Raw genomic sequence first — 26,169 nt, forward strand, 5'->3', positions numbered from 1 at the left:
CCTCCTCTAGGCTTACAGCCAGCGGGAAGCTTAACCCGCTGACACCATTTCTTCGGATTGATCTATGTCCAGACCCAGGGGACCGCGGACATGCTTCCAGCAGTGACAAATAGCAGAGAGGCAGCAGAGAGGCAAGGATCTTTGGGGGTGGGGGATGGGGAGTGGATTCCTGTGTGTGTGTGTGTGTGTGTGTGTGTGTGTGTGTGTGTGCGCGCGCGCGCATTCATGTGTGTCTAGATCCATTGTACATCTAGGTAGGGTAATGGTTTCATTTGGAATGGTGAATCACATGGGACCCAGCAAGCCAAGCCGAAACCCAGTAACATAAAAAGTCCCTGCTGGATCAGGCCAATGGCCCAACTGGTCCAGCATCCTATTCTCATGGTGGCCAACCAGCAAGCAGGATTCTGCCACAAGAGGTCTCTCCCCTCACGTGGTTTCCAGGAACTGGAATTCAGAAGTGTTGCTGTCTCCAGCTGTGGAGACAGGGCAGAGCCATTGTGCCCTGTAGCCATTGATAGCCCTCTCCATGAATTTGTCTAATCTTTTTAAAAAGGTTGGTGGTCACCACTGCCTCCTGTGGGAATGAGTTCCATAGTTTAACTATGCACTGGAGGAGGAGGAGGAGGAGGAGGAGGAGGAGGAGGAGGAGGAGGAGAAGAAGAAGAAGAAGAAGAAGAAGAAGAAGAAGAAGAAGAAGAAGAAGAAGAAGAAGAAGAAGAAGAAGACGACCACACCCACCAATCTGGCTGGGTTTCCCGAGCCACTCTGGGTGGCTTACTTAATCGCTGTCTAACTTACAAAGGAGGGACGTGGGTGGTGCTGTGGGTTAAACCACAGGGCCTAGGACTTGCCGATCAGAAGGTCGGCGGTTCAAATCCCCGCGACGGGGTGAGCTCCCGTTGCTCGGTCCCTGCTCCTGCCAACCTAGCAGTTTGAAAGCACATCAAAGTGCAAGTAGATAAATAGGTATCGCTACGGCGGGAAGGTAAACGGCGTTTCCGTGCACTGCTCTGGTTCACCAGAAGTGGCTTAGTCCTGCTGGCCACATGACCCGGAAGCTGTACGACGGCTCCCTCGGCTCCTTCGGGCAATAAAGTGAGATGAGCAACCCCAGAGTCGGCCACGACTGGACCCAATGGTCAGGGGTCCCTTTACCTTTAACTTACAAAAGTCCTTTTTTTTCAGTACAGTCATACCTTGGGTTGAAGTTGCTTCAGGTTGAGCGCTTTCGGGTTGCACTCCGCTTCCGGGTTTCACCGTTTGCGGATGCACAGGCGGTCAAAATGATGTCAAGCGCATGTGCGGAAGCAGCAAATCATGACCCATGCATGCGCAGACGCGCAGACATGGGTTGTGTTTACTTCAGGATGCGAACACGGCTCTGGAATGGATCCCGTTCGTATCCAGAGGTACCACTGTATAACAAAATATAGATAATTTGCTTCCAATTACGGGGGCCTCCAGACTGTTACTTTATTGTTGTTTTGCAAGCAACATGTCATTGATGCACATAATAATAAGGTCGGGCTCTATCCAGTACTGCAGCTCTGCTGGTGCAATGGGTTTCATGTGTAAATGGAGCTTCCTCTTCCTGTTATCTGGCCCCCTCCAGCTTCCTGCGCACCCACAGAATCATTTCTGGAGGGTTAAGGAAGAGTAGGGAGAGGAGAGGAAACAGAAGTCCCGTTACACCTGCATAACTGTGCCCACAGAGCATTGAATATGATCCACAACCATAGAAGTCATTCACATGCACATTCACACTGCAGAAAGCTAATCGAAACACAAGATTTTGCATATAATGCCATTTTAGCTGGTTTGACACTATATATTCCATGTGACATTATGGGGTTACATCAGGGGAAGGAGTCAGTTTGCCCCAGCCTTCCTGTGCTGTGGCAGCTCCCTCTGTCTGTTTGCCCCAAAAAAGCACGACATGGCACAACTGTGCAGTTTCCGTTCCCTCTCCTCCTTGAAGTCTTGCTGAAATTACACTGGCTATAATTTTGTGGTGGTGGTGGCGGCAGCAGCAGCTGTCAACTCAAGCCAGTATCAGGAACAACTTCCTTGAGTTGGTAGACCAGCTGGCTGCTTTCCTTCAGCCGGATTTGGCCCGAGGTCCACCAGCTGCCAACCCTTAGTAGGACAGAACAAACAGAAATGTGGGGCTTGAAAGGAACTGAAAATCATCCAGCATTGTGCCTTGAAACCAAGATGAGGTCCTCTATATCCAGAGGTGGCACCTCCCACTTCGCTGCTTGAGACAAAACAGGAACGTGCCACCTTGCCTCCTCGCTGTTGGTGCATTCCACATTTTGGGGGTTGCCTCAGAGAGAACTCTCCCCTAAGCTGCCAGCCACAATGCTATGGAAGGCAGCAAACCTACCAAGCAGGCACCCTCTGCCTATCTTAATCTCTGGGTGTGTCTGTAAGGAAGGAGAGAGATGGTCCTTGTTTAAGTTAAAGGTAAAGGGACCCCTGACCATTAGGTCCAGTCGCGGACATCTATGGGGTTGTGGCGCTCATCTCGCTTTATTGGCCAAGGGAGCTGGCATACAGCTTCCGGGTCATGTGGCCAGAAGAACTAAGCCGCTTCTGGCGAACCAGAGCAGCGCACGGAAATGCCGTTTACCTTCCCGCCGGAGTGGTACCTCTTTATCTACTTGCACTTTGACATGCTTTCGAACTGCTAGGTTAGCAGGAGCAGGGACCGAGCAACGGGAGCTCACCCCATCGCGGGGATTCGAACCACCGACCTTCTGATCGGCAAGCCCTAGGCTCTGTGGCTTAATCCAGTGCCACCTTGAATTGGGTCTGTAAGCTAACAGGTCCCATGAGGGTCACAGCCAGAGATGGTGCAGGGGAATTCAATTCAGTTCATCATCTAAAGGTATAACAACCTCGTTTCCACTTTCCAATATGATATGCAGACTGAAACACAGGCTTCTTCCAAAATTCACATTTCTTCAAATTCTGTAGTGCAGTGTTCCAGCCTAGTAATGTGTGCAGAAATGCATGTACTAGCTAGGGCACAGTGTGCATTAAACTGCATTGCATTAGGGAAAACGGTTTTCCAAGAAAGTATATACCATGTAAAGGTGCGTACAAAATGTGCACAAGGAGAAGTTCTCACTAGAAGGATTTTCACGAGGTCCTTTTTCAAAAAAAATGTGGAGAATTTAGGATCAGAAAAATGGGGCATTGATTGAAATTGAATTTGGCAGATTTCCCCATTCCCATGACCAGCCTTTTGACAATTTGCAGATCATGGATCTAAGGCTCTGTCCTTCCGTCTACCTTTTTCTTCGTCTTCTGTAGGTACATCCGTTCCGAACGTTCCGTCATCCTTATCAACTTCTGCCTCTCCATCATATCTTCCAATGCTCTCATCCTGATTGGGCAAACCCAGACCCGGAATAAGGTAGGAATTTGCCCAGGTTTTTTGTTGTTGCTGCTGTTACGATAGCTGAACTCCCAGGGAGAGACATTCATTTGCTTTCCTTCAGCTCATTATTTCGTTCTCTGAACGTACCACTGAATGGTAAAATTACACATGTATCACCTTTGAGAATCCGGGGAGCATCTTTACTGTTTCTAAGAAGAATAAGGAGAAAGACTTCAGCTGTGATGCATTTTGAGTTTCTGCCTAGAGTTAGCTCTCTCTGACTCCCACCGCCCCAGTCCCCTTGGCACTTTCCTGCAAGAACAGGACCAGTTTGCGAGGTTCAGTGGTTTTTATCTCTCAAATTCAAAAAGACAGATTGACCAAAGGGAGGCAGAGGAGAATGTTCCACTTAATAAATGTTCTGCTCTTCCATAGCACCCCTTTCATACACCAAGCCTGGAGCCAGTTGCTGACCTTAATTAAGAAACCCTAACCCACACGCATTGCCTAGGTAGGTAAATAGGAGGGAGCATATTCCAAATGTTGTGGAAGCTTTTGAATGGCTTTTAAGCACGTTTTGGAGAAACTTGGAGAAGGTCTATGAGCCATTAGAGCTCAATCGAACCTCCATGTACTTTAATGGCATACCTTTCAACAATAGCTATTGTGGACACACAAACAAAAGAAGAAAAAGAGGGGAAATGATCTTGCAAAGCAGTCCTTAAGTTGATGCAGATTCAAGGCCTGGGGAGTGTCTGCAATAATGGAGATGGTGGTGAATATCAGGGCTGTGCTGTGCCTGGATTTCAAACTGAACTGGGCCCATGTGGGCCCATGTGGGATTTGGCTGAAATATGTTGAGGTAGCTCCAAATCGCCCCAAGTTGGATCGGGTCCAACCAAAATATTCTAGGGCTGTCAAAAAGCAGGGCAGTTGGGCAACTGCGGAGGAGGAGATGTATGCTGGATCTGGCAGCACCAACCTGGACTGGACTACCAAATTTGGACTACCACTAGCCTTGACAGGACTATCAGACTTTTCTAGTCCTGGCCCTGCTCTGTAGGACGCAACATCCCCATCCTAACTGTGCATGGCCAGACTGCAACTTGGGAGCCTAGAAAGGACACAGTGCACATGGAAGTACAGTGGTGCCTCGCAAGACGAAAAGAATCCGTTCCGCGAGTCTCTTCGTCTTGCGGTTTTTTCGTCTTGTGAGCGGTTTAGCGGATTAGCACTATTAGCGGCTTAGCGGGCTTAGCGGATCACCTGATAAGTGGCTTAGCGGCTTAGCGGATCAGCTGATAAGCGGCTTAGCGGATCAGCTGTTAAGCAGCTTAGTGGCTTGGGATCAGCTGTTAAGCGGCTTAGGGGATCAGCTGATAAGCGGCTTAGCGGATCAGCTGTTAAGTGGCTTAGCAGCTTAGGATCAGCTGATAAGCGGCTTAGCGGCTTGGGGAAAAGGGGGGGAGGGAAAAAACCCCGCAGGAACTCGCAAGACATTTTCGTCTTGCGAAGCAAGCCCATAGGAAATTCGTTTTGCGAAGCACCTCCAAAACGGAAAACCCTTTCGTCTAGCAGGTTTTCCATCTTGCGAGGCATTCATCTTGTGGGGCACCACTGTAGCTGTTTTTGGCTACCGTGGTTAGGAGCCATCTGCCTCCACAAAATATTTTACTCCCATTTATGAGACTTTGGGTGGAATTCCAACATTACACTAAGTGGATAGCATCATTCATTCATTTATTCATTCATTCAGTCTCTATACCACCCTTCATCCGATGATCACTCGGCAGTTTACAATATAAAAACACACACACAAAATACACACCATTGTGCCAAACAAAAACAATAGAAGTGAGTATGCACACAAAAGCTCATACCCATAGCAAACTTAGTTGGTCTCTAAGGTGTTACTGGAATGATTTTTTATTTTTTTTTGTTTCGACTACGGCTGACCAACATGGCTACCTATCTGTACCCCCCCCCCAAAAAAGAGATTGTTTAATGAGTCAAAGGCAGTTTCAGCTTGCCAGATTGAATGATCCCCTTTATCCTGCCCCTGAATGCTGTTCTGGGGGTTCTCCTGATCCCCCCAGAACAACTTTTTGGGAGAGAGTGAGAGACATGTGGTGGGAGGAGAAGGGGTTAAGTCCCATCGTGTGAGCAGAATTCCATGCTTAGAGCTTCTGCGGCTAGGACACATTAGGTGAATCCTGCCCATCAATGCTCACTGCTTCAGCATTCTTGTAGCTATACGTTCCAGAGGTCAGTTACGGACAGAAAGACTAACCCTTTGACTTTTCTTAAGCTTGCTGCATTTCCAGTGTCATCAACAACCATTAGGAGCAAATTGACCAACAAAATAACAGCAGAAGTAACAACGACCAGGTTTGCAGGTCACATCAAAGTATAGTTTAATACATCAGCATTAAACCATGGTTTGTTGTAAACAACGGTTTAATGTGATGTGCAGATTGGGTCGATTTAAATTCTCAGCTGCAAGGGAAGAAAAGCCAGGCACAAGCTGAGCAAAGAGGCAATGTTAGGTAGTGATTAGAGTGTTGGACTAGGAACTGGGATACTAGGGTTCAAATCCTTGCTTGACCATGAAGCTCCCTGAGTGACCTTGAGCCTGTCACTCCCTTTCAGCCTAACCCACCTCACATGGTTGTTGTGACGATTAAATAAAGAGCAGGAGAACCATGTGACCACCTCAAGCTCCTTGGAAGAAAAGGTGGGATATGAATGGAATAAATAAATAAAATATTCTGAACTCCGTATCAGACATTTATGCCAGCTTCTTTTAAAGGCATTCAAATTATGGACAGCTCTCGATGAAATCTGTCGATCACCATCGATCTAAAGTGAGAAATAGCTGGTAGGGCAAATCTGGCACCAACTTCTCCCAAGCGAACAGACCTTCATCAAAGCAATCAGATTAATGACTCATCTTGATTTGAGGAAAGTGGCACTAAAGTAGAGACAGAAGGATAAAGACGTAATTGAAGGTGATCAGGCAAAAGGGTTGCTTCATTTTTTATTTCCGTCAATGGATTTTTGTAGGGAATTCCCCCCCCCCCCCGTAAGATGAAGATACCTGGAGAGGAGAGGAATGAAAAGAGTCTTCCTCACTTCCTTCAATACAGTTCACATTGCTCCTGCTCCCCTATGAATACTACTACTACTACTACTACTACTACTACTAATAATAATAATAATATATTTATACCCCGCCCATCTGGCTGAGTTTCCCCAGCCACTCTAGGCGGCCCCAAACAGAATATTAAAAACACAATAAAGCATCAAACAATAAAAACTTCCCTAAAGAGGGCTGCCTTCAGATGTCTTCTAAAAGTCTGGTAGTTGTTTTTCTCTTTAACATTTGTTGGGAGGGTGTTCCACAGGGCGGGTGCCACCACCGAAAAGGCCCTCTGCCTGGTTCCCTGTAACCTCACTTCTCGCAGCGAGGGAACCGCCAGAAGGCCCTCAGCGCTAGACCTCAGTGTCCAGGCAGAACAATGGGGGTGGAGACGCTCCTTCAGGTATACAGGACCAAGGCCATTTAGGGCTTTCAAGGTCAGCACCAACACCTTGAATTGTGCTCGGAAACGTACTGGGAGCCAATGCAGATCTCTCAGGACTGGTGTTATGCGGTCCCGGCAGCCACTCCCAGTCACCAGTCTAGCTGCTGCATTCTGGATTAATTCGTGTGTGTGTGTGTGTGTGAGAGAGAGAGAGAGAGAGAGAGAGAGAGAGAGAGAGAGAGAGAGAGAGAGTGAGAGAGAGAGAGACATTAAAACTTCTAACTGGTGTAGAGTCGTCTTTAGCAGCTAGCAGTGCTTTTGTTGTTGTTCCAGCTTCCATTTCTCTGTGTCTTTATGGCGTCCCTGCTCCCCTGACAAACACACACACACATTTTCCACCTGTGTGCACCCCTAGTGAATAGTGCCCCTCTCTGCATTTATGAGAGCCTTTGAAGATGAAAGCAGTACATTTAAAAGATGCATATTTTTGCTCCTGGTCACATTAGACAAAAGGGATGATGAAGAAGAAAGGCGCACGCCTAGCCAATCTCTCTCTCTCTCCGCTGCAGCTTGGCAGCCTTTTTGATTATTAAATCACGCTTGGCCAAGCATCGCCGCCTGCTTCAAAGGACAAGAAAAGGTTTTGCTACTGAAGGCAGAAGGGAAAGGGCCTCGATGGGTTAGAATCCCGGGGAAGGAGTCATGGCTGCAGCCACTGCCTAAGGCAGAATGTTTGGATTGGAGCTGGTTTGGTATTGATACCCATAGGATAGCTCAGTTGGTTAGAGCATGGTGCTGATAATGCTAAGGTTGCAGGTTCGATCCCCGTATGGGAGAGCTGCATATTCCTGCCTTTCAAGGGGTTGGACTAGATGACCGTCAGGATCCCTTCCAGAATCTACGATTCTATGTGTTATGTACTGAAGTTCTCACCCTGGGCCAGCAGGGGGATACTGTAGATAGTTTTCACTCAGGTCCACATATGCAAATAAGGGATTGAAAGTGACATTCAGTGATTGGATAGTTACAGAAAATGGTTACTGTTGCGTTGTAGTGGAGCTCTATATAAGCAGGCTGGCTGAACCCTTCAGTTCACTTCTGTTCTGGCCTGTGAATAAACAAGAGCTGTTTGAAGAATCGCTGTGTCGTCTGATATGTTCACCCGCAACATAACACTATGATTCTGTTCTATGAATCTGTTTCAAACCAAATACTCACCTGTGTTTGATGGCTTGTAGGCAGGTATCCCAGCAGCTCTTGCATAGACTGGGCTGCCTTTGACTTGTCCAAAAGTGAGTGTGCGTCTCTAACAATGATCCTCCTCAATGCCAAAGCCTTACATCCCATTTTAGCTAATGGAACAGGGAGTGGAAGGCAATTACCTGCCCTTCTTTTTCTCCTATATGCGTAAGAAAATGTATATCAGCATCTTCCTTTTCATCATCACTCGTCTGGGAAGTCCGAAGTAAGAGTTCCTTCCGATAGGCCTCATCTTTATATATTCTAATGCAGGCAGAGCCAGTTGGCAGCCCTCGGGGAAACCTAGATAGTGACAGCAGCAAAGTTCAGAAAGGGAGCATTCATAATTCAGACTCCTCGGTTCAGAAATCCCTCAGCCATTTCGAGGTGAGCCAAGCCTCCGCTGAGATTTGGCTCGGCTCATAATGGCTTGGCACCAGCCCTCCGCCAACACTCGCCATTCCTGCTGCCAGTTTGTATTATTTTTAGAACTTCCACCCCACATTTCCACTCCAGGAAGGAGTTGCTCAAAACGGCTTACAAATCTAAAAGCAAGCGTAAAAGCAAGCCATTAAAACACTGGGAGGGGGGGGGGGTCAGATAGTGGTTTTTGTCTGGTTTTTTTGTTATATAAAAATGGCTTGTTTGGTGTGTGTGTGTGTGTGTGTGTTTAAAAAATAAATAAACAAGAGACTTGGCCTAAGAAGTTATTGTGGCATACTGTCCCTTTACCTCATGGGTAGGCAAACTAAGGCCCGGGGGCCAGATCCGGCCCAATCGCCTTCTAAATCCAGCCCGCGGACGGTCCAGGAATCAGCGTGTTTTCACATGAGTAGAATGTGTCCTTTTATTTAAAATGCATCTCTGGGTTATTTGTGGGGCATAGGAATTTGTTCATTTTTATTTTATTTTTCAAAATATAATCCGGCCCCTGACAAGGCCTGAGGGACAGTGGACCGGCCCCCTGCTGAAAAAGTTTGCTGACCCTTGCTTTACCTCTTATGGTCTAGCTGTCTGTTGCCCTTGACTTTCTTCTCCTTCTTCTTACACATGTCATTTCTCTCTCACACTTTTCCAGGTGATATGCACCTTGGTGGCTGCCTTCCTTCACTTTTTCTTCCTCTCCTCCTTCTGCTGGGTGCTGACCGAAGCCTGGCAATCTTACATGGCTGTGACGGGCCGGCTGCGAAACCGCATCATCCGCAAACGCTTCCTGTGTCTTGGATGGGGTGAGGATCCCATGGTCAAACCTGGAGCTGGGAAGGGGGTGGGGAGCAAACACACCCTTCAACAAATGCACCCAGTGCTGAGCATCAGCTGAAGCTCCAATGGGTGGATTTGAATCATGCTGAAAAGGGGTTCCTCTGCTCAGAATCCCAAAATCTATATTGCAGTGTTAAGGCGTGGAACCCAGAAGAAGAGTCTGGTTTTGATGCATGAAACTGAAATAACACCACACACACCCGTATTCATTTAATCTCTGTTTGAATTCATTTTGAGGGGGGAAATCAGGAGAAGGGTTGCAACTCAGTGATAGATGCTGGGGACTGAACCTGGGACATTCTACATGCAAAGCAGCTGTTCTTTCCCATTATGGAAATTCCCCGTTATGGTGTTTCTCAGTATCAGGCATCTTTCTATGTGCCAGCAAAGAGAAGCATGGCTTGTTATGCTGCTGGGATGCTCACTTGGTTTGTGGTCGATCTTTTCAAACGTTGCTTGAGCATGGAATTTAGAATTCAGTACCATTAGTTTTCCTTAAGGAAATGACTGTGAATGCAGCCGGCTTCACATCTTGGTGTAGAAAGCTGCAGAAAGTACCATTCTCCTGGAGATTTAAAATTCAAATCCCCCAGTGCAAAACAATTGCAATACATATGGATATTATTGCGGCATGAGTTGACTGTGCAATTGCTCCAGTGGGATGGATTGCTCAGATGCAGAGTCCGAACAGCTGACTTGAGAAATCTATCCTCATCTACATGGGTGGGATTGTTCTGCCACAGTGCACGTTGTGTTCAGAGTGGTGCTGGTTACTGGGTCTCTCTTAAAAACACAGTAAGCATTTCAGGTTGCTCCCCCCACTTCCTGGATAGCTAGATCAGTGGTGTAATGGTTAGGGTGTTAGACTAGGCCCTCACAGACTGAGCTTCGAATCCCCACTCACCCACGAAGCTTGCTGGGTTATCCTTGTCGGAATTTCCGCTACGACCGAGATACTCCTCTGGTCGAGCCTTCGGAATCTCCTCTGATGATGGTTAACAACCCGAGCCTTTGATAAGGCTCGAAGCACATTCCCCATTCAGCAGAGTATCAAAGCAGCAGAAGAGATGAGAAGTTTGAGCTACATTGCTAGGTTTTATTTCTAACTATGCAGACAGAAAAGAAATATATATGCTCTCTCTGTGAAAGGCAGAGAGCAACTGGAAAACAAAGGAACAGGAAACCAGTAACATCACATCTGTCTCCTGTCTTCCGTGAGACTTACAACAGTCTGGAATGTCTGGTATGCAAAACAGAGTCTTGTGACTCCAAGCACTGCACAGTGGCATAAACAGAAACCAACAATCCTGGGCCAGTCTAACCTGCCTTACAGGGCTGTTGTGTGGATAAAATGAGGAGGCAGAGAGAACCATGTATGCCACTTTGAGCTGTGGAATAAGAAATGTAAGCAAAGGGAAGGAGATTACAGGGCAGATGAATTTTAAGACTGTGACTAGTTACTTTGTGGCTCATACTGCAATCTGTGCAACCTGACAAAATGCCTCTGAATAGTCACATCACTGCAAGTTCAGCAGCATAACTACTTTATAAAAGGATTTAGGGGCTGGGTGGGTGAGAGGAGAACTGGAGATTATTCCCTGGTTCAGATTTCAATTCAAAGCAGAGAAGAATTGGGGCACCTGTTGCACACTTCTTCTTTGAGGGGAAAATTAGGCTTGTTCATACATTCCACTGAACACAGGTTCAATGCATATCCTGTTCCGGTCAAGCAAACGTAGAAGCCAAAAAGATCTAAAAGGTAAGTGATTAAACTTCTGAGCCGATGCATTTAAAGATTCCTCCTGATATTCTCAGTTGCTGAGAATCACAAGTGGGGAGAGTGTTGTTGCACTCAGGTTTGGCTTATGGGCTTTCCATACGAATCTGGCAATTTTTCACAATGTAGTGTGTTTTGTAGATTTTCAAAAGTGTATGGGTTCTTTTAATGCATACTTCCCCAATATGCACAGTTCTGCACACTTTTTCTTGGTTGGGAAACCGATCAACTCAATTTGCTAAACTTCAAAGGATAGCTGCAGTTCGGTTTGCATATTATTTTCAGAAGTGTAGCTTTGCATTAAAATGAAAGCTGAACTGAATTGCCCCCCACCCCTCAATCCCTAAGGGAAATTCCTTTTTTCTGCACCTCTGGCTGTGACCAAAGTTACAAAGTCAGCTTCACTGCGGCCGCCTGCTGCTTGCTTGGCCCTGAGCTAGGTAATCCTTTAACCTCTTGGATTTCCCCAGGGTGGTGTTGATTTGAGTGGAACTCCTCTGAGAATTTAAAAGGATCTGTTTCACCCTTCACACGGAAAGATATTAGAGGATTGAATGGAGGACATTTGGGGCCATGTCCTGCTCTGGGACGCATCCTAGCCAGTAGGATAATGGAAACTTCCCATGAGTGTCAAGCAGAATATTTTCTCTCTCAAGAGACATGTGTTGTGGGATAAATTTCCCTTGGGGATTCAAATACGGAGGCTCACAGTCAATTCCCAGTTAGCGAGACCTTGTTCAATAATGTGTTACTGGACCGAGACCTTTCCATAAAGATACGCTCTCTATAGGCAAAATGTGTCACCTTTCTGTTCCAGCCTCTTCCCCAACCACCTTCTGCCAACTCATTGCTCTACCATCTTTCCATCCAACCACCAGGGGTGGTTTTAGGATACAGCGACTTGGCACCACACTGCAGAGCACCACATGCAATGCTGCAGAATGGATTGTGAGAGGCAGGGTGTGCCACACAGGGCACTGCTGAAATTTGAGAGCCCCAAGTCCCCCACTGCAAACACAGTTCTTGGAAACACTTAGCCCCCTTTCAAAAAGCATTTCTGTAGCTCCCTCCTTGTACCCTTTTCATGTTATCCTTCAGTCATTAGAGAGGACGCAGGTAGCGCTGTGGTCTAAACCACTGAGCCTCTTGGTCTTGCCGATCAGAAGGTCACTGGTCGGTGCGCACCGACCCCTCTCGCTCTCCAGGCTTCAGCGAAAGCCTGCACTCGCCCCATAGGACACATACACATTTCCCCTTCATTTTTGGAGGGGGGAAAGTGCGTCATATAGGGCGAAAAATACGGTACATTTTTTATCTTTTAAATCATCTTGCAGTGTTTTATGTGAACTGCTTAGGGATTTTGCATATTAAGCAGTATATATTACTGATGATGATGATCTAGTTTGCCTTATTCAATGGTCTTGGATGAAAAAATAATAATCCAAAATATTAGCAGAGAAATGTTCAGCTTGGCACTCATTTTAAATCTGGGAGACACTCTTTAAGTGAAGTAGAAAGAGTTGGAAGACGGGCTGACAGTTCTTGATCTTCTTAAAGCGAAAAGACGGTTGCATTTTTGTAATGCTCCCCCTTGTTAAAAACTCCCTACCAGGACTGCATACATTGAGAAAAACAGCATATTAAGGAGGGGGGGAATCAGTGTGGGGTAGTGTTGGACTAGGACCCAGGCGACCCGGGTTCAAATTCCCACTTGGGCCATTTGCTCACCTGTAGCATAGCCTAAGGTTGTTATTAGGATAAACCTGGGAAGGGATGTGCACCACATTTAGCTCCTTGGAAAATTGTGATATAAACACAGTAAATAAATATTAATAATTATAACTGTTAAGGAAAAGCCAATCATAAGTCTCTTCCTGATCATAGGATCATAGAATTGTACAGTTGGAATGCACCATTTTGTGACATGGAGTGAGGTAGCTTTTTCCATTTTTTTGACTTTAGCTTTTGCTTTGTCTGTTTGTTTTCTTGCATGGGGAAGCACGGAAAAACTAAGCCCACTCTCCCCTGCAGTTAGAATCGGTAGAGACCCAATTTCTACCACCTCGCTCAATGTTATGTGTAGAACTGCTCTCCAAGTCAAGATCTTCTCTCCCGAGAGATCCTCTGTTTACTATCGCCGAGCTTTATTGACTCAAATGACTTTAATTTATTTGCTTTTAGTCTTACCTTGTGTAATCCCAGTTTAATTGTCATTTAATATCCTTTTAAAAGCTTGGCAGCAGAGAGTGAGCTCTGAATCATCAGCCCTGTTAACAGTTTATCGAGCCTCTGTATCGGGTGCATTGAGCTACGCTGTCCTTGAGTTTCTGGGAGAACTAAGTCAGAATATTTGTGGATGGCTCGGTTAGTTAGAGCTGATAACACCAAGCCTCAGGTTCAGTTCCTTTACGGGACAGCTGCAAATTCCTACATTGCAGGCGGCTGGCTAGAATGATCTTCTTGGTCCCCTCTGACTCTATGATTCTGTGAGCATCTTTGAGAAAGTGATAGACATTTGTTTGATCTTCCATTCCATCCACCCCCATTTTGAGTGCCTGACTTAGGTAAAGGTAAAGGGACCCCTGACCGTTAGGTCCAGTCATGAACAACTCTGGGGTTGCAGCGCTCATCTCACTTTATTGGCCAAAGGAGCCGGTGTACAGCTTCCGGGTCATGTGGCCAGCAGGACTAAGCCGCTTCTGGCAAACCAGAGCAGCGCACGGAAATGCCATTTATCTTCCCGCCGGAGCGGTACCCATTTATCTACTTACACTTTGACGTGCTTTCAAACAGCTAGGTTGACAGGAGCAGGGACCGAGCAACGGGAGCTCACCCCGTCGCGGGGATTCGAACCACCGACCTTCTGATCGGCAAGCCCTAGGCTCTGTGGTTTAGACCACAGCACCACCCGTATCCCCATTCTGAGGGCTTGACTTAGGTAGCCGTACTTAAAGCCTTGCATCTACTGAAATATTGTATTCTGTGCTATGAACTTAAATTAAGGTGCATTCTAATTAAAGGAAGGAAGAATGGAAGGAAGATCTTAATAGAGTCTCCTCAAAATGCTCAGGTTCAGACTTTGGTGCTCCTGCAAGGGAAATTCCATAAAGTGGGGAACCACCTCTACTAGTCCCATACATCTTGAAACCATAAGGAGAGCCCTGCTGGATCAAGCTGGTGTCCCATCAAGTCCAGCATCTTGGTCTCACAGAGGCCAACTGCATGCCTGTGGCATCTCTGAGCAGTCAGCCACTACACACATGTGCAGATCACAGGTGTGTCCACCAGGCAGGCAGGCAAGCACACATACACAACAGAGGGGGACATACAGACAGAGGATGGAGCATTCTCAACAAAGTATAGCTCCCAGGATTCTTCGGGGGAAACCAAGTGGTATCTTAGTACTGTAGATATATACAGTAAGTCCATGACTTATGTGGTGGGTACGCTCCATCGATCGCTCCCAACGCCAAAATCGTGTGCAGGCAATGGCTGATTGATACGCATCCAATAGATGCACAACTGTGCATGCGCCCATTGTGGCAACCCAGAAGTAGACAGAAAAGGGGGTGGGAGGGGCAGGGCAGGCTTATGCACAGTCCACCCACACATGTGGGGGTCAGGAACACCACCCCTATGAAAATCAGTTGTTGCCGGTATAGTCAAAACACACTGCATTCAATGGAAGATGGGATTGCCAAAGTATTTTTTTCTGGAACCCCAGCACCCTTCCTTTTTTTACATGTTTGGCCATGCACCTAAAGCTGCGGGCTTACTGTCGTACAGATGTGTCCTTGTTTGGTTGTAGCAGTCATGTAGCACCTTAAAGCCCATCGGCTTCATTGTGGCAGAAGCTTTCGTGGACTAGAGTCCATTTTTTTCTGATGCATCGTTTCCTAGTCCACAAAAACTTGTGCCGTCAGAAAGAACTGCCTTTAAAGTGCTACGAGATTTGCGATGTGTGTGCCTGTGTGTTCCTCCCTCTGCTTTAAGGCTTGTTTCTTTGGCCTCACACAGGATCTTCCTATCTCAGCAGAAACAGAACCTCCTGCTTCTGGACTGACAGGTCACCTTGGAACACCATTAAAGCAATCTCCCTTGCTGGGAATTACGTGTGGTGCTATCCTTAAGAAGGACCGGTGGGCATGGCAGCCACCGGCTCAAATGTGCCTAACACCTTGAGGAAAATCTGCCTCAAATCCCATTGCGTCTGTAATGAGGGAGGGCTTTTGTCATTGGGATGCTAAGCCCAGCCTGGCAAGCAATGTCTCTCTGACTCCTAATGGGATTTGCCCATCTTTAGCAGTGAGATAGATTGATCCACGAGTGACTCAAGGGGATGGGGCTTAAGAGATGGCTGAGGTCTCCTTAGGTGAGGAGGGAGGCTGTTCCATCTGATACACAGCCACAAGTACCAGAGAATAGGGGTTAGTGGTTTGTAAGTCCCTCAAAGTCGGCCACCTTGATGCAAGAACTGGATGCAGAGAGTCCTTCATGCAAAATTGCAGGGGACAGGCGAGAAGCAATGAGGAGGGGTGACCATAACAAGAGAATTTGCAAAGATTGAACAGAAATGAAAGTTTTTTATATACTTGCATGAAAGTTTTCATTTCTGAGGCCCTCCAGTTGAAGAATTTCAGTCTACCCCTGGAGAACATTTGGCAAAATGCTGCCCTCCCAGTTTCACCACTCGCGAAATGCAGGCAAAACTGTGGATCCAGGTTGAATATTATTTTAATCTTCTTGAAGGAAGCAACAGATTTTGCCCCAACTCCTTCCCAAACCCTCTCTTAGACTGTTACAGTGGACGCTCGGGTTGTGAACATGATCCATGCAGGATGCACGTCCACAACCTGCAGCGCCCGCAACCTGCAGCGGCCCATCTGCGCATGCGCAGGTTGCGATTTGGCATGTCTGCGCATGCACAAAGTGCAATTTAGCACTTCTGCACATGCGCGACCGCCAAAACCCAGAAGTAACCCATTCCGGTACTTCCAGGTTTCCGCAACCTGAAAAAACGCAACCTAACGTGTCTGTAACCTGAGGCATGACTGTACTTCCTTGTACATTGGTATGAACTAACAATGATTTCAGTAAGGTAAAGGTAAAGGTACCCCTGCCCGAACGGGCCAGTCTTGACAGACTCTGGGGTTTGTGCGCCCATCTCACTCTATAGGCCGTGGGCCAGCGCTGTCCGGAGACACTTCCGGGTCACGTGGCCAGCGTGACAAAGCTGCATCTGGCGAGCCAGCGCAGCACACGGAACGCCGTTTACCTTCCCGCTGGTAAGCGGTCCCTATTTATCTACTTGCACCCGGGGGTGCTTTTGAACTGCTAGGTTGGCAGGCGCTGGGACCGAGCAGCAGGAGCGCACCCCGCCGCGGGGATTCGAACCGCCGACCTTTCGATCGGCAAGCCCTAGGCGCTGAGGCTTTAGCCCACAGCGCCACCCGCGTCCCATATGATTTCAGTACCCCTACCCTAAAAATGTTCTTGAAAGTGTTCTCGAAGCTACGAACATGAGTTTGACCAAACTGCGGGTGGAAGTGGAAGACAGGAGTGCCTGGCGTGCTCTGGTCCATGGGGTCACAAAGAGTCAGACACGACTAAACAACAACCCCCCAAAATAATATTTGTCAATACTAGTGCAATGCTGAAGATTTATCTCACTTTTGTTTGAAAATTCTCCATCACTTAATGGGGGTGGTGGAATCCCTACAGACCTTCCTGGGTGTTGCGATCAGCAGAGGGAGTGACCTACCTCCTTTAGAAGTTGGCAGTTGTCTTGGTAGTTCCACCTTCCTCAAATGTTCAGGGGGTGTTGGTCCAGCAAGAGAGGGGGCATTTTCTGTTGTAGAATTTTCTCCCCACAAAGTTGTGTCTGGCTTCACTGTACAGCAAACAGCAAATGCTGTAGATGAATTTTTTGTGATGTTAATTTAATAAGAAATAGTGGCAGTTTCATTAATTTCCCAAAAAAGAGAGAGACTATACAAGATTCTGCAAAATACAGTGTTATCAAACAGGATCTGGTGACCATAAACACAGTCCATATACAATTAGAGACCACTGTCGAACAAATACAGCCGTGAAATTAAACCAACATACATAAACCATAGGTATGTAATTGCAAGGAAGGTAGTGAGTAGAACTATTTATAACATATAATGGTTAATACCCTGAGTCTATATGGGACACGGGTGGTGCTGTGGTCTAAACCACAGAGCCTAGGGCTTGCCAATTGGAAGGTCGGCGGTTCGAATCCCCGCGACAGGGTGAGCGCCCATTACTCGTTCCCTGCTCCTGCCAACCTAGCAGTTTGAAAGCATGTCAAGTTCAAGTAGATAAATAGGTACCACTCTGGCGGGAAGGTAAAACGGCATTTCCGTGCTCTGCTCTGGTTTGCCAGAAGTGGCTTAGTCATGCTGGCCACATGACCCGGAAGCTGTCTGCAGACAAACGCCGGCTCCCTCGGCCAGTAGAGTGAGATGAGCGCGCATCCCCAGAGTCGTCCACGGCTGGACTTAATGGTCAGGGGGTACCTTTACCCTGAGTCTATATCAGCCACATTCATAGGCCAAGGTGGGTTTTGGCCATGTTCCTCCTTGCTTGCAAATGAAATAAAATCAGACCAAAGAGGTCCAAAATCGTGCTTTTTTATTGGCCCCTAAGGTCTCCCAGCTTAATCATCGGGGGTTTTCCAGCAGGAAAGTGAAGGATAGCTCAGCCAGTAAAAGCATGAGACTCTTTAATCTCAGGATCATTGGGCAGAAGATTCCTGCATTACAGAAGGTTGGACTGGACAACCCTCGTGGTCCCTTCCAACTCTACAGTTGTCTGGTTGTATGGAAGTGTTGCTATCTCTCTGTGTTACAAGGATGATAGTGGAGGGACGGTCGATGGCTGCTGTCCATGGTGATTATGTTTCTGGATAGCAGTTGCTGGAAATCACAAGTGGAAAAGATACTCAGGTCCCAATTGCAGGTTTCCCATGGTCACCTGGTTGTCCACCGTGAGAACAAGATGTTGAACTGGCTGGGCCATTGGCCGGATCCAGTATATCTCTTATGTTCTTAGTAAAAGGAGCCTCCGTCTTAGGGGAGAATTCTGGGTTTCCTTCACCCCAAGGCACGCAGACTGATTCCTTACTGCAAAGGGCCATTTGCAAATGACTCTAACCATAACTGTTTGCCTGTTTTGCTTTATTCTGTTTAGGCCTACCTGCCTTGGTGGTGGCCATCTCTGTGGGATTCACGAAAGCCAAGGGGTACGGCACCATGAACTAGTGAGTAACAGTTTCCTTCCTTCCTTCTTTCTTTCTTTCTTTCTTTCCTTCCTTCCTTCCTTCCTTCCTTCCTTCCTTCCTTCCTTCCTTCCTTCCTTCTTCTCTTCCTCCCTTCTTTCCTCTCACGTTTCAAGGCACACATTTTTTGCTTTCTTTATTTGCAAAAATCTCTTTACCGCAAACCACTGAGCAGCCTAAAATATTCTAGTGAACGGTATAAAAGCAACAATAAAATTACATCTCTAAAATGAGTACAAAATGCATCACAAATCAGCAGATTGGCTCAATACATCAACATTGCTGGATCACCCCTCGGGAAAAGCCTGGGCAAATCGATGAGTTTTAAGCAGGATGCAGGTGGCGCTGTGGTCTAAACCACTGAGCCTCTTGGTCTTGTCGATCAGAAGGCTGGCAGTTCGAATCCCTGCAATGAGGTGAGCTCCTGTTCCTCTGCCCCAGCTTCTGCCAACCTAACAGTTCGAAAGCACGCCAGTGCAAGTAGATAAATAGGTACCACTGTGGCAGGAAGGTAAACAGCATTTCTGTGCACTCTGGTTCCCATCACAGTGTTGTGTTGTGCCAGAAGCTGTTTAGTCATGCTGCCACATGACCCGGAAAGCTGTCTGTGGACAAATGGCGGCTCCCTCAGCCTGAAATCGAGATGAGTGGCGCAACCCCATATGCACCTTTGACCGGACTTAATTGTCCAGTGGTCCTTGACCTTTTTTTACCTTTAAGCAGATGCCTAAATGCCAATACTGTAGCTGTCTTCCTGATGTTTATTAGGTATCTCTTGTGGACTTCTGCTTGCTGGTTTCCCATTGAGGCACCTGGTTCGCAACTATGGTAGCAGAATGCAAGACTAGATGGGTGATTGGCCTGATCCATCTTCTTATGTTCATGTATCCTTATGTAAATGTCATTGTGCTCTGAGGTGCTTTGAGTGAACCAGTTTTGAAATGGTCGTAGTATTACTGCTACACATTCCAATGTGCAGGTGCTTGAAGATGCTCATGAGGCATAATCACCCCAAATTACTGGGCTATGAGGTTTGGGCATGCATGATGCTCACCTCAAAGATGAGGCATGCAGTGCAGACCCCAGATTCTTCTCCACCTCAATTAAAATCCAAGCTGGAGAAGAATTATTTGCTTGTTTTGCAGCTCCTGAGTCCGAAAGTCTGTGCTTTTTTTCAGCAGGAGCATGCCAGAGCACGCCAGGTGTTCCAGCACCTATCAGATGAGTGCCATAGGAGCCAACTCCTAGGGACAGAGGGGCCTTCGGCCCCCCAATAAAATATTTGAGGGGGCCACACACCCTAAAGGTTGATGGGCATTGCCATTCAAATAGTGTGTGTGCACTGTGTCATGTGATTGATTATCACATGAGAGAGACTGGGGATCTGATAGCTTTCCCTTCCTCAATTGTGTAGTCCAACATTGGTCTTTCAAATTCCAGGGTATGGTCAGCGATGGGTGAATCTGTCAACTGATGTTTCTTTCAGTTTCTCATTTTCCCAATTTCAAATTCAGTTTGCAGATTATGATTTTTTTAGAAACCTCCTCAGCATTCCACTACAAATTTTTACTGATGTACACATTTTTATACACAGTTTTGTTTTATATACACGTTCCACTCTTTGACAGTGGAACACCCTCAGAAGAAAGTTTTTAAGCAGAAGTTGGATGACCATTTGTCAGAGATGCTATAGTTGAGATTCCTTCATTGCAGGTGGTTGGACTAGATGATGCTCAGGATCCCTTCTTTAAGTGCTTTGCATTTAATGCTTCATCAGGCAGAATCCTTAATTTATGGATTTTCCCCACCACTATGTACACTTTAACGAGGAATTTATCTGGGTATATTCATTTTTGTACACATTACTTAGCTGGAGAACTGCACTGTGAAACTCTGAGAAGCACAGTTTACACCCTCTTTAAGAAGTCTGCACCAAATTGCAGCAACATAATTTCTTTCAGAGTCCCAAGTCTTCCTCTGGGTTTTAGTTGAGACTTGGTGGAGCAGTTATTCCCACAGGGTAAAGGAACGGGACCCCTGAACATTAGGTCCAGTCGTGACTGACTCTGGGGTTGCGGCGCTCATCTCGCTTTATTGGCTGAGGGAGCCAGCATACAGCTTCTGGGTAATGTGGCCAGCATGACTACGCCACTTCTGGAGAACCAGAGCAGCGCATGGAAACGCCGCTTACCTTCCCACCGGAGTGGTACCTATTTATCTACTTGCACTTTGATGTGCTTTCGAACTGCTAGGTTGGCAGGAGCAGGGACCAAGCAATGGGAGCTTACCCCGTCACGGGGATTCGAACCGCCGACCTTCTGATCAGCAAGCCCTAGGCTCTGTGGTTTAACCCACGGCGCCACCCAAGTCCCAGCCTATTCCCATCTCAAGAAACATGATTCAAATTATATTGATAGTTTAGTTAAGTATTATGTACTTTCCAAGTTTCTTTTTCCTATTATGCTGAGAGAGAGAAAGAGTGTGCATGTATGGGCATGCTGGACTACATGATTGGCCTGATCCAGACTCTTCTTAATGTTCTTTTACATAGCAAGAGTATTATCTGTCTCTGCACTATGGAACCCAAATATTCTTTGTGAGGCAGACAGCCCAGATTTTGCAGCAGCTTCCCAAAGCAAAATGTTGGCATGGTTGCAAAGAGGAGCAGATGCTCACGGGGAACTCCAAAAAGAGCAGCCCAGCAGGATTGTCAGAATCGAGTTTAGGGACTCTGGATGTCCCAGTGGCAGAAGAAGAGTTTGGATTTGATATCCCGCCTTTCACTCCCCTTCAGGAGTCTCAAAGCGGCTAACAATCTCCTTTCCCTTCCTCCCCCACAACAAACACTCTGTGAGGTGAGTGGGGCTGAGAGACTTCAGAGAAGTGTGACTGGCCCAAGGTCACCCAGCAGCTGCAGGTGGAGGAGCGGAGACGCGAACCCGGTTCCCCAGATTACGTGACTACCGCTCTTAACCACTACACCACACTGGCAGATTCCCCAGTGCTCAGAGGAAAACAAGAGACGAGAACCAGCTGAAATTAAATCTGTGAGGAAGGAAAATGGAGTCAATCCGATGCAACACTGGGTGGATCAAACGATATTGCAGTCTACCCTCAGCTGACCTCTGGAATTCTGATGTATTTAAAAATGCTCTGTTTGACATGTTCATTTGGAATTGGCATATTTTGATATGAGTTCAGATGGTCGTATGTTCACCATGGGAGGTCTGAGGTTGATGAAATATCTTGGGATGTGCAGGGAAGTGCAGAGCTATACTACTACTACTACTACTACTACTACTACTACTACTACTAATAAATTTATTATTTATAACCCACCCATCTGGCTGGGTTTCCCCCACTACTCTGGGCAGCTCCCAACAGAATATTAAAAACACGGTAAAGCATCAAACAATAAAAATTTCCTAAACAGGGCTGCCTTCAGATGTCTTCTAAAAGTCAGGTAGTTGTTTATTTCTTTGACATCTGATGGGAGGGCATTCTACAGGGCAGACGTGACTACCAAGAAGGCCCTCTGCCTGGTTCCTTGCAACCTCTCTTCTCACAGGGAGGGAACTGCCAGAAGGCCCTCAGAGCTGGACCTCAGTGGCTGAACGATGGGGGTGGAGATGCTCCTTCAGGTATACTGGACTGAGGCCGTTTAGGGCTTTATAGATCAGCACCAACACTTTGAATTGGCTGGTCAGGGCATCGGAAGGTCTGCAGGGCTTCAGTGATGCCAACATCCATGCTCCACACCACAGCTCACTCAAGCCATGTTTCCGAGCTCTTCCTTAGTGCGATGCTGATAACACCAAGGTTGCAGGTTTGATCCCCATATGGGATAGCTGCATATTCCTGTTTTGCAGAGGGTTGGATTTCCAACTCAAGGTCCCTTCCAACTCTACAATTCTGTGAAGAGCCTGCTGCTCCAGGCTAATGGTCCATCTATTCCAGCATCCTATTCTCACAGTGGCCAATCAGATGCCCCAATGGGAAGTCCACAACCAGGACCTGGATGCAACAGCGCTCCACACTTGTGAGTCCAGGCAAGCGTTATGAAGAGCCATAATGCCTTTGACTTTGGAGGTAGAACTTATGGCTAGTAGGCACTTAAAGCCTTTATGAATTAGTCTAAGCCTTGCTAAAGGCCCTTCAAGTTGGTGGCTATCACTACATCTCATGGGATTGAATTCCAGTGGTGATCTATGGGCTGCGTGAATAGTTTAAAAAAGTTCTGGGAAATAATGAACGTGCAGATAGCTTTTAGAAGTCCTGGGGAATAATGAGCTGACCAGCAAGAACAACAACAAAAATTCAAGCTGAAGGTTCCCTGCAGAGAAATTTTTGATCTACCTGGACTTCCGATGCAAGCTATTGGATGTTCACTGAGTGGAGGGTTTTGTGTTTGCTCCTGACTGGCAATGGAGCAGCAGGAATTAATCACATAGCACAGTGTCACAAGAAAGAGTTTGTTCTGCAGAGAGGACCTGCACAACGGTGCGACAAAGCACAGCCAGGACACAGCTGGACGTTGTGATGTTTTACCACTTGTAGAAAAGATAAACTGGAAGTTGCTGACACAACATGGGGGTTGCAGTTTTTAATCACACAGTTCCTGGACAAAGGCAGCCTCCCTGTTGCCTCTCTAACCTTCACATTCACGATCGTGCAGGACTGTATAGGTTAGAATCCCTGAGTTTCAATTATTCCTATATATGGAGAAACTTCCTATTTTCTTGTTCCTTTAAAATCACTGTTGTTCCTTTAGCCTACATTTAAAGTGGCATCACACCACTTTAAACAGTCCTGACTTTCCACAAAGAATCCCACAGATTCTTTGCTAAGGATGCTAAGAGTTGATAAAGGTAAAGGGACCCCTGATCATTAGGTCCAGTCGTGGCCGACTCTTGGGTTGCAGCGCTCATCTCGCTTTATTGGCTGAGGGAACCGGCGTACAGTTCCGGGTCATGTGGCCAGCAGGACTAAGCCGCTTCAGGCGAACCAGAGCAGCGCACGGAAACGCCGTTTACCTTCCCGCTGGAGCGGTACCTATTTATCTACTTGCACTTTTGACGTGCTTTCAAACTGCTAGGTTGGCAGGAGCAGGGACTGAGCAACGGGAGCTCAACCCATCGCGGGGATTCGAACCGCCAACCTTCTGATCGGCATGTCCTAGGCTCTGTGGTTTATCCCACAGCGCCACCCACATCCCACTAAGAGTTGATAGGAGGCGCCTATTCCCTTCGTAGCTCTACAGCTCCCAGAGTGGTTAGAAATGGTGCTTGGAAGAACATACAGATATTTTTAAACCTGGATTTAATATGCAGAGAGCAGCAAAAAGGATCCTGCTTAATGAAACATTAAATGAAGTGCATTTAAAGGTGAACTTACTTAATCCATACTCAATGAAGCAATACGTGAAACAAAAAAGCAAGGACCCAGCAACCGTTGCAATTTTCACGTCTCTTCATTTTGCAACGCTGTTTTCCTGCAAAATAACATGTACGAGAAATGTATATAAGGTTGCAAAGTGTTAATAAAACAATCATAGGTTACTGAAAATATTATACCCCCAAAATGCATTTGATTATGGGAAGCTGCTTTGTGAAAACGTGTAGAGAGGCAGAACTCTGGGAGAACAGGGTTCAAATCCCCACTTGGCCATGAATAATAATAATAATAATAATAATAATAATAATAATAATAATAATAATAATAATAATAATAATTTATTATTTATACCCCGCCCATCTGGCTGAGTTTCCCCAGCCACTCTGGGTGGCTCCCAATCAGTGTTAAAAACAGTACAGCATTACATATTAAAAACTTCCCTGAACAGGGCTGCCTTAAGATGTCTTCTGAATGTCAGGTAATTATTTATCTCTTTGACATCTGATGGGAGGGCGTTCCACAGGGCGGGCGCCACTACCAAGAAGGCCCTCTGCCTGGTTCCCTGTAGCCTCACTTCTCGCAATGAGGGAACCGCCAGAAGGCCCTTGGCGCTGGATCTCAGTGTCCGGGCTGAACAATGGGGGTGGAGACCCTCCTTCAGGTATACAGGACCGAGGCCGTTTAGGGCTTTCAAGGTCAGCACCAGCACTTTGAATTGTGCTCGGAAACGTACTGGGAGCCAGTGTAGGTCTTTCAAGACCGGTGTTATGTGGTCTCCCAGTCACCAGTCTAGCTTCCGCATTCTGGATTAGCTGTAGTTTCCGAGTCACCTTCAAAGGTAGCCCCACGTAGAGCGCGTTGCAGTAGTCCAAGCGTGAGATAACTAGAGCATGCACCATTCTGGCGAGACAGTCCACGGGCAGGTAGGGTCTCAGCCTGCGTATCAGGTGGAGCTGGTAAACAGCTGCCCCGGACACAGAATTGACCTGCGCCTCCATGGACAGCTGTGAGTCCAAAATGACTCCCAGACTGTGCACCTGGTCCTTCAGGGGCACAGTTACCCCATTCAAGACCAGGGAATCCCCCACACCAACTCGCTCCCTGTCCCCCAAAAACAGTACTTCTGTCTTGTCAGGATTCAACCTCAATCTGTTAGCCGCCATCCATCCTCCAACCGCCTCCAGGCACTCACATGAAGGTCAGTGGGTGTCCTTTGGAGTCAGTTACTGCCTCTCAGCCTAACCTACCTTGCAGGGTTGTTGTGGGGGTCAGACCCATGTGCTCCACCCCGAGCTCCTTAGAGCGCAATGTGGAATATAAGGGCAATAAATTAATGAAAGCCACTTCCGCCCTACAGAGGAGGTGGGGTTGCGGGCTTCACGCTCCCACCATGCACACGGTGGCTGTAGCCCAGTCCCCACACGATTGGGGGAATCCCCAGCCGCGTCACCCCCTGGCCAGCCAATCGGCTGACTCTGGGGGCATGGCCTGCCCTATTTAAGGCAGGACGCGGCAGAGGATCTCCCTCTTTTGCCACCTGCCAGCTGTTCCTGCTATGACTATTAAAAAAAAAAGTGAGTATGTGAAAATTTGAAAAAGAAAAGGAAAATTGGGTGAACCCAGAATTGACACGTTTCCCCAACCCTAATTAATATAAGTGTTTCTCATGCAACTTGTCTCATTGGGCAGACCTCTCCCGCTTCCCATTTTCCTCATTTTTAATGCTGTTTCTGTGCAATGTTTCTGCTGTGCCTGGAGACTAGTCTCGCCACTGCTCTGACGTCTGTTTTTCTCCCTCTTCCTCTCCTAGCTGTTGGCTTTCTTTGGAAGGAGGTCTCCTTTATGCCTTCGTGGGACCAGCAGCGGCTGTCGTTTTGGTACTTTCCCCGAATTCCGAACATTTTTCTTTTTCTATGTGTGCCTTCCCTATGCTCCCAACCCCCCCCAAAGACCACTTATTCTTTTATTTTTATTTTTTAAAAAGAGACTCTCTCTCTCTACCTTCAAGAGGAAATTGCTCCTTGAGGAAAGCAAAAGTGCCCAAGCTAAGGTCCTTTCTCCACAGGAGATTTGTTTTGGATTAATTAAGAGTGTGAATGCCATATTGATGGGTGAATTTGAATGAAGGCACTTAAGGGAGGGGAAAGGAGGATTAAGAGTGGTTTGCTTCATGTAGCAGTTGCAAAGGTCTGGCATTAGCCTTGTTCAAAGGACCCTGAATATACTGTGATTAATAGGCATCCACGAACAAAACGTAATTCAGGACACTCTGTCTGAAATG

The 26,169-nt window shown here is 46.9% G+C and overlaps 1 protein-coding gene across 9 annotated transcripts in view; it reads left to right on the top strand.

Moving 5' to 3' along the window:
• ADGRB1 (adhesion G protein-coupled receptor B1) overlaps positions 1 to 26,169 on the top strand; it is a 385,256-nt gene that overhangs the window by 312,429 nt on the left and 46,658 nt on the right. For all 9 annotated transcript variants that reach the window (XM_081204321.1, XM_081204325.1, XM_081204320.1 and 6 more), the window contains exons 20-23: positions 3,322 to 3,424; positions 9,230 to 9,380; positions 18,407 to 18,476; positions 25,699 to 25,765. In XM_081204321.1, coding sequence (XP_081060447.1) covers positions 3,322 to 3,424; positions 9,230 to 9,380; positions 18,407 to 18,476; positions 25,699 to 25,765 — 391 coding nt within the window. The remainder of the gene's footprint in view (positions 1 to 3,321; positions 3,425 to 9,229; positions 9,381 to 18,406; positions 18,477 to 25,698; positions 25,766 to 26,169) is intronic.

Source organism: Podarcis bocagei (genome assembly GCF_964188305.1).
Source record: "Podarcis bocagei genome assembly, chromosome: 8".
NCBI lineage: Eukaryota > Metazoa > Chordata > Lepidosauria > Squamata > Lacertidae > Podarcis > Podarcis bocagei.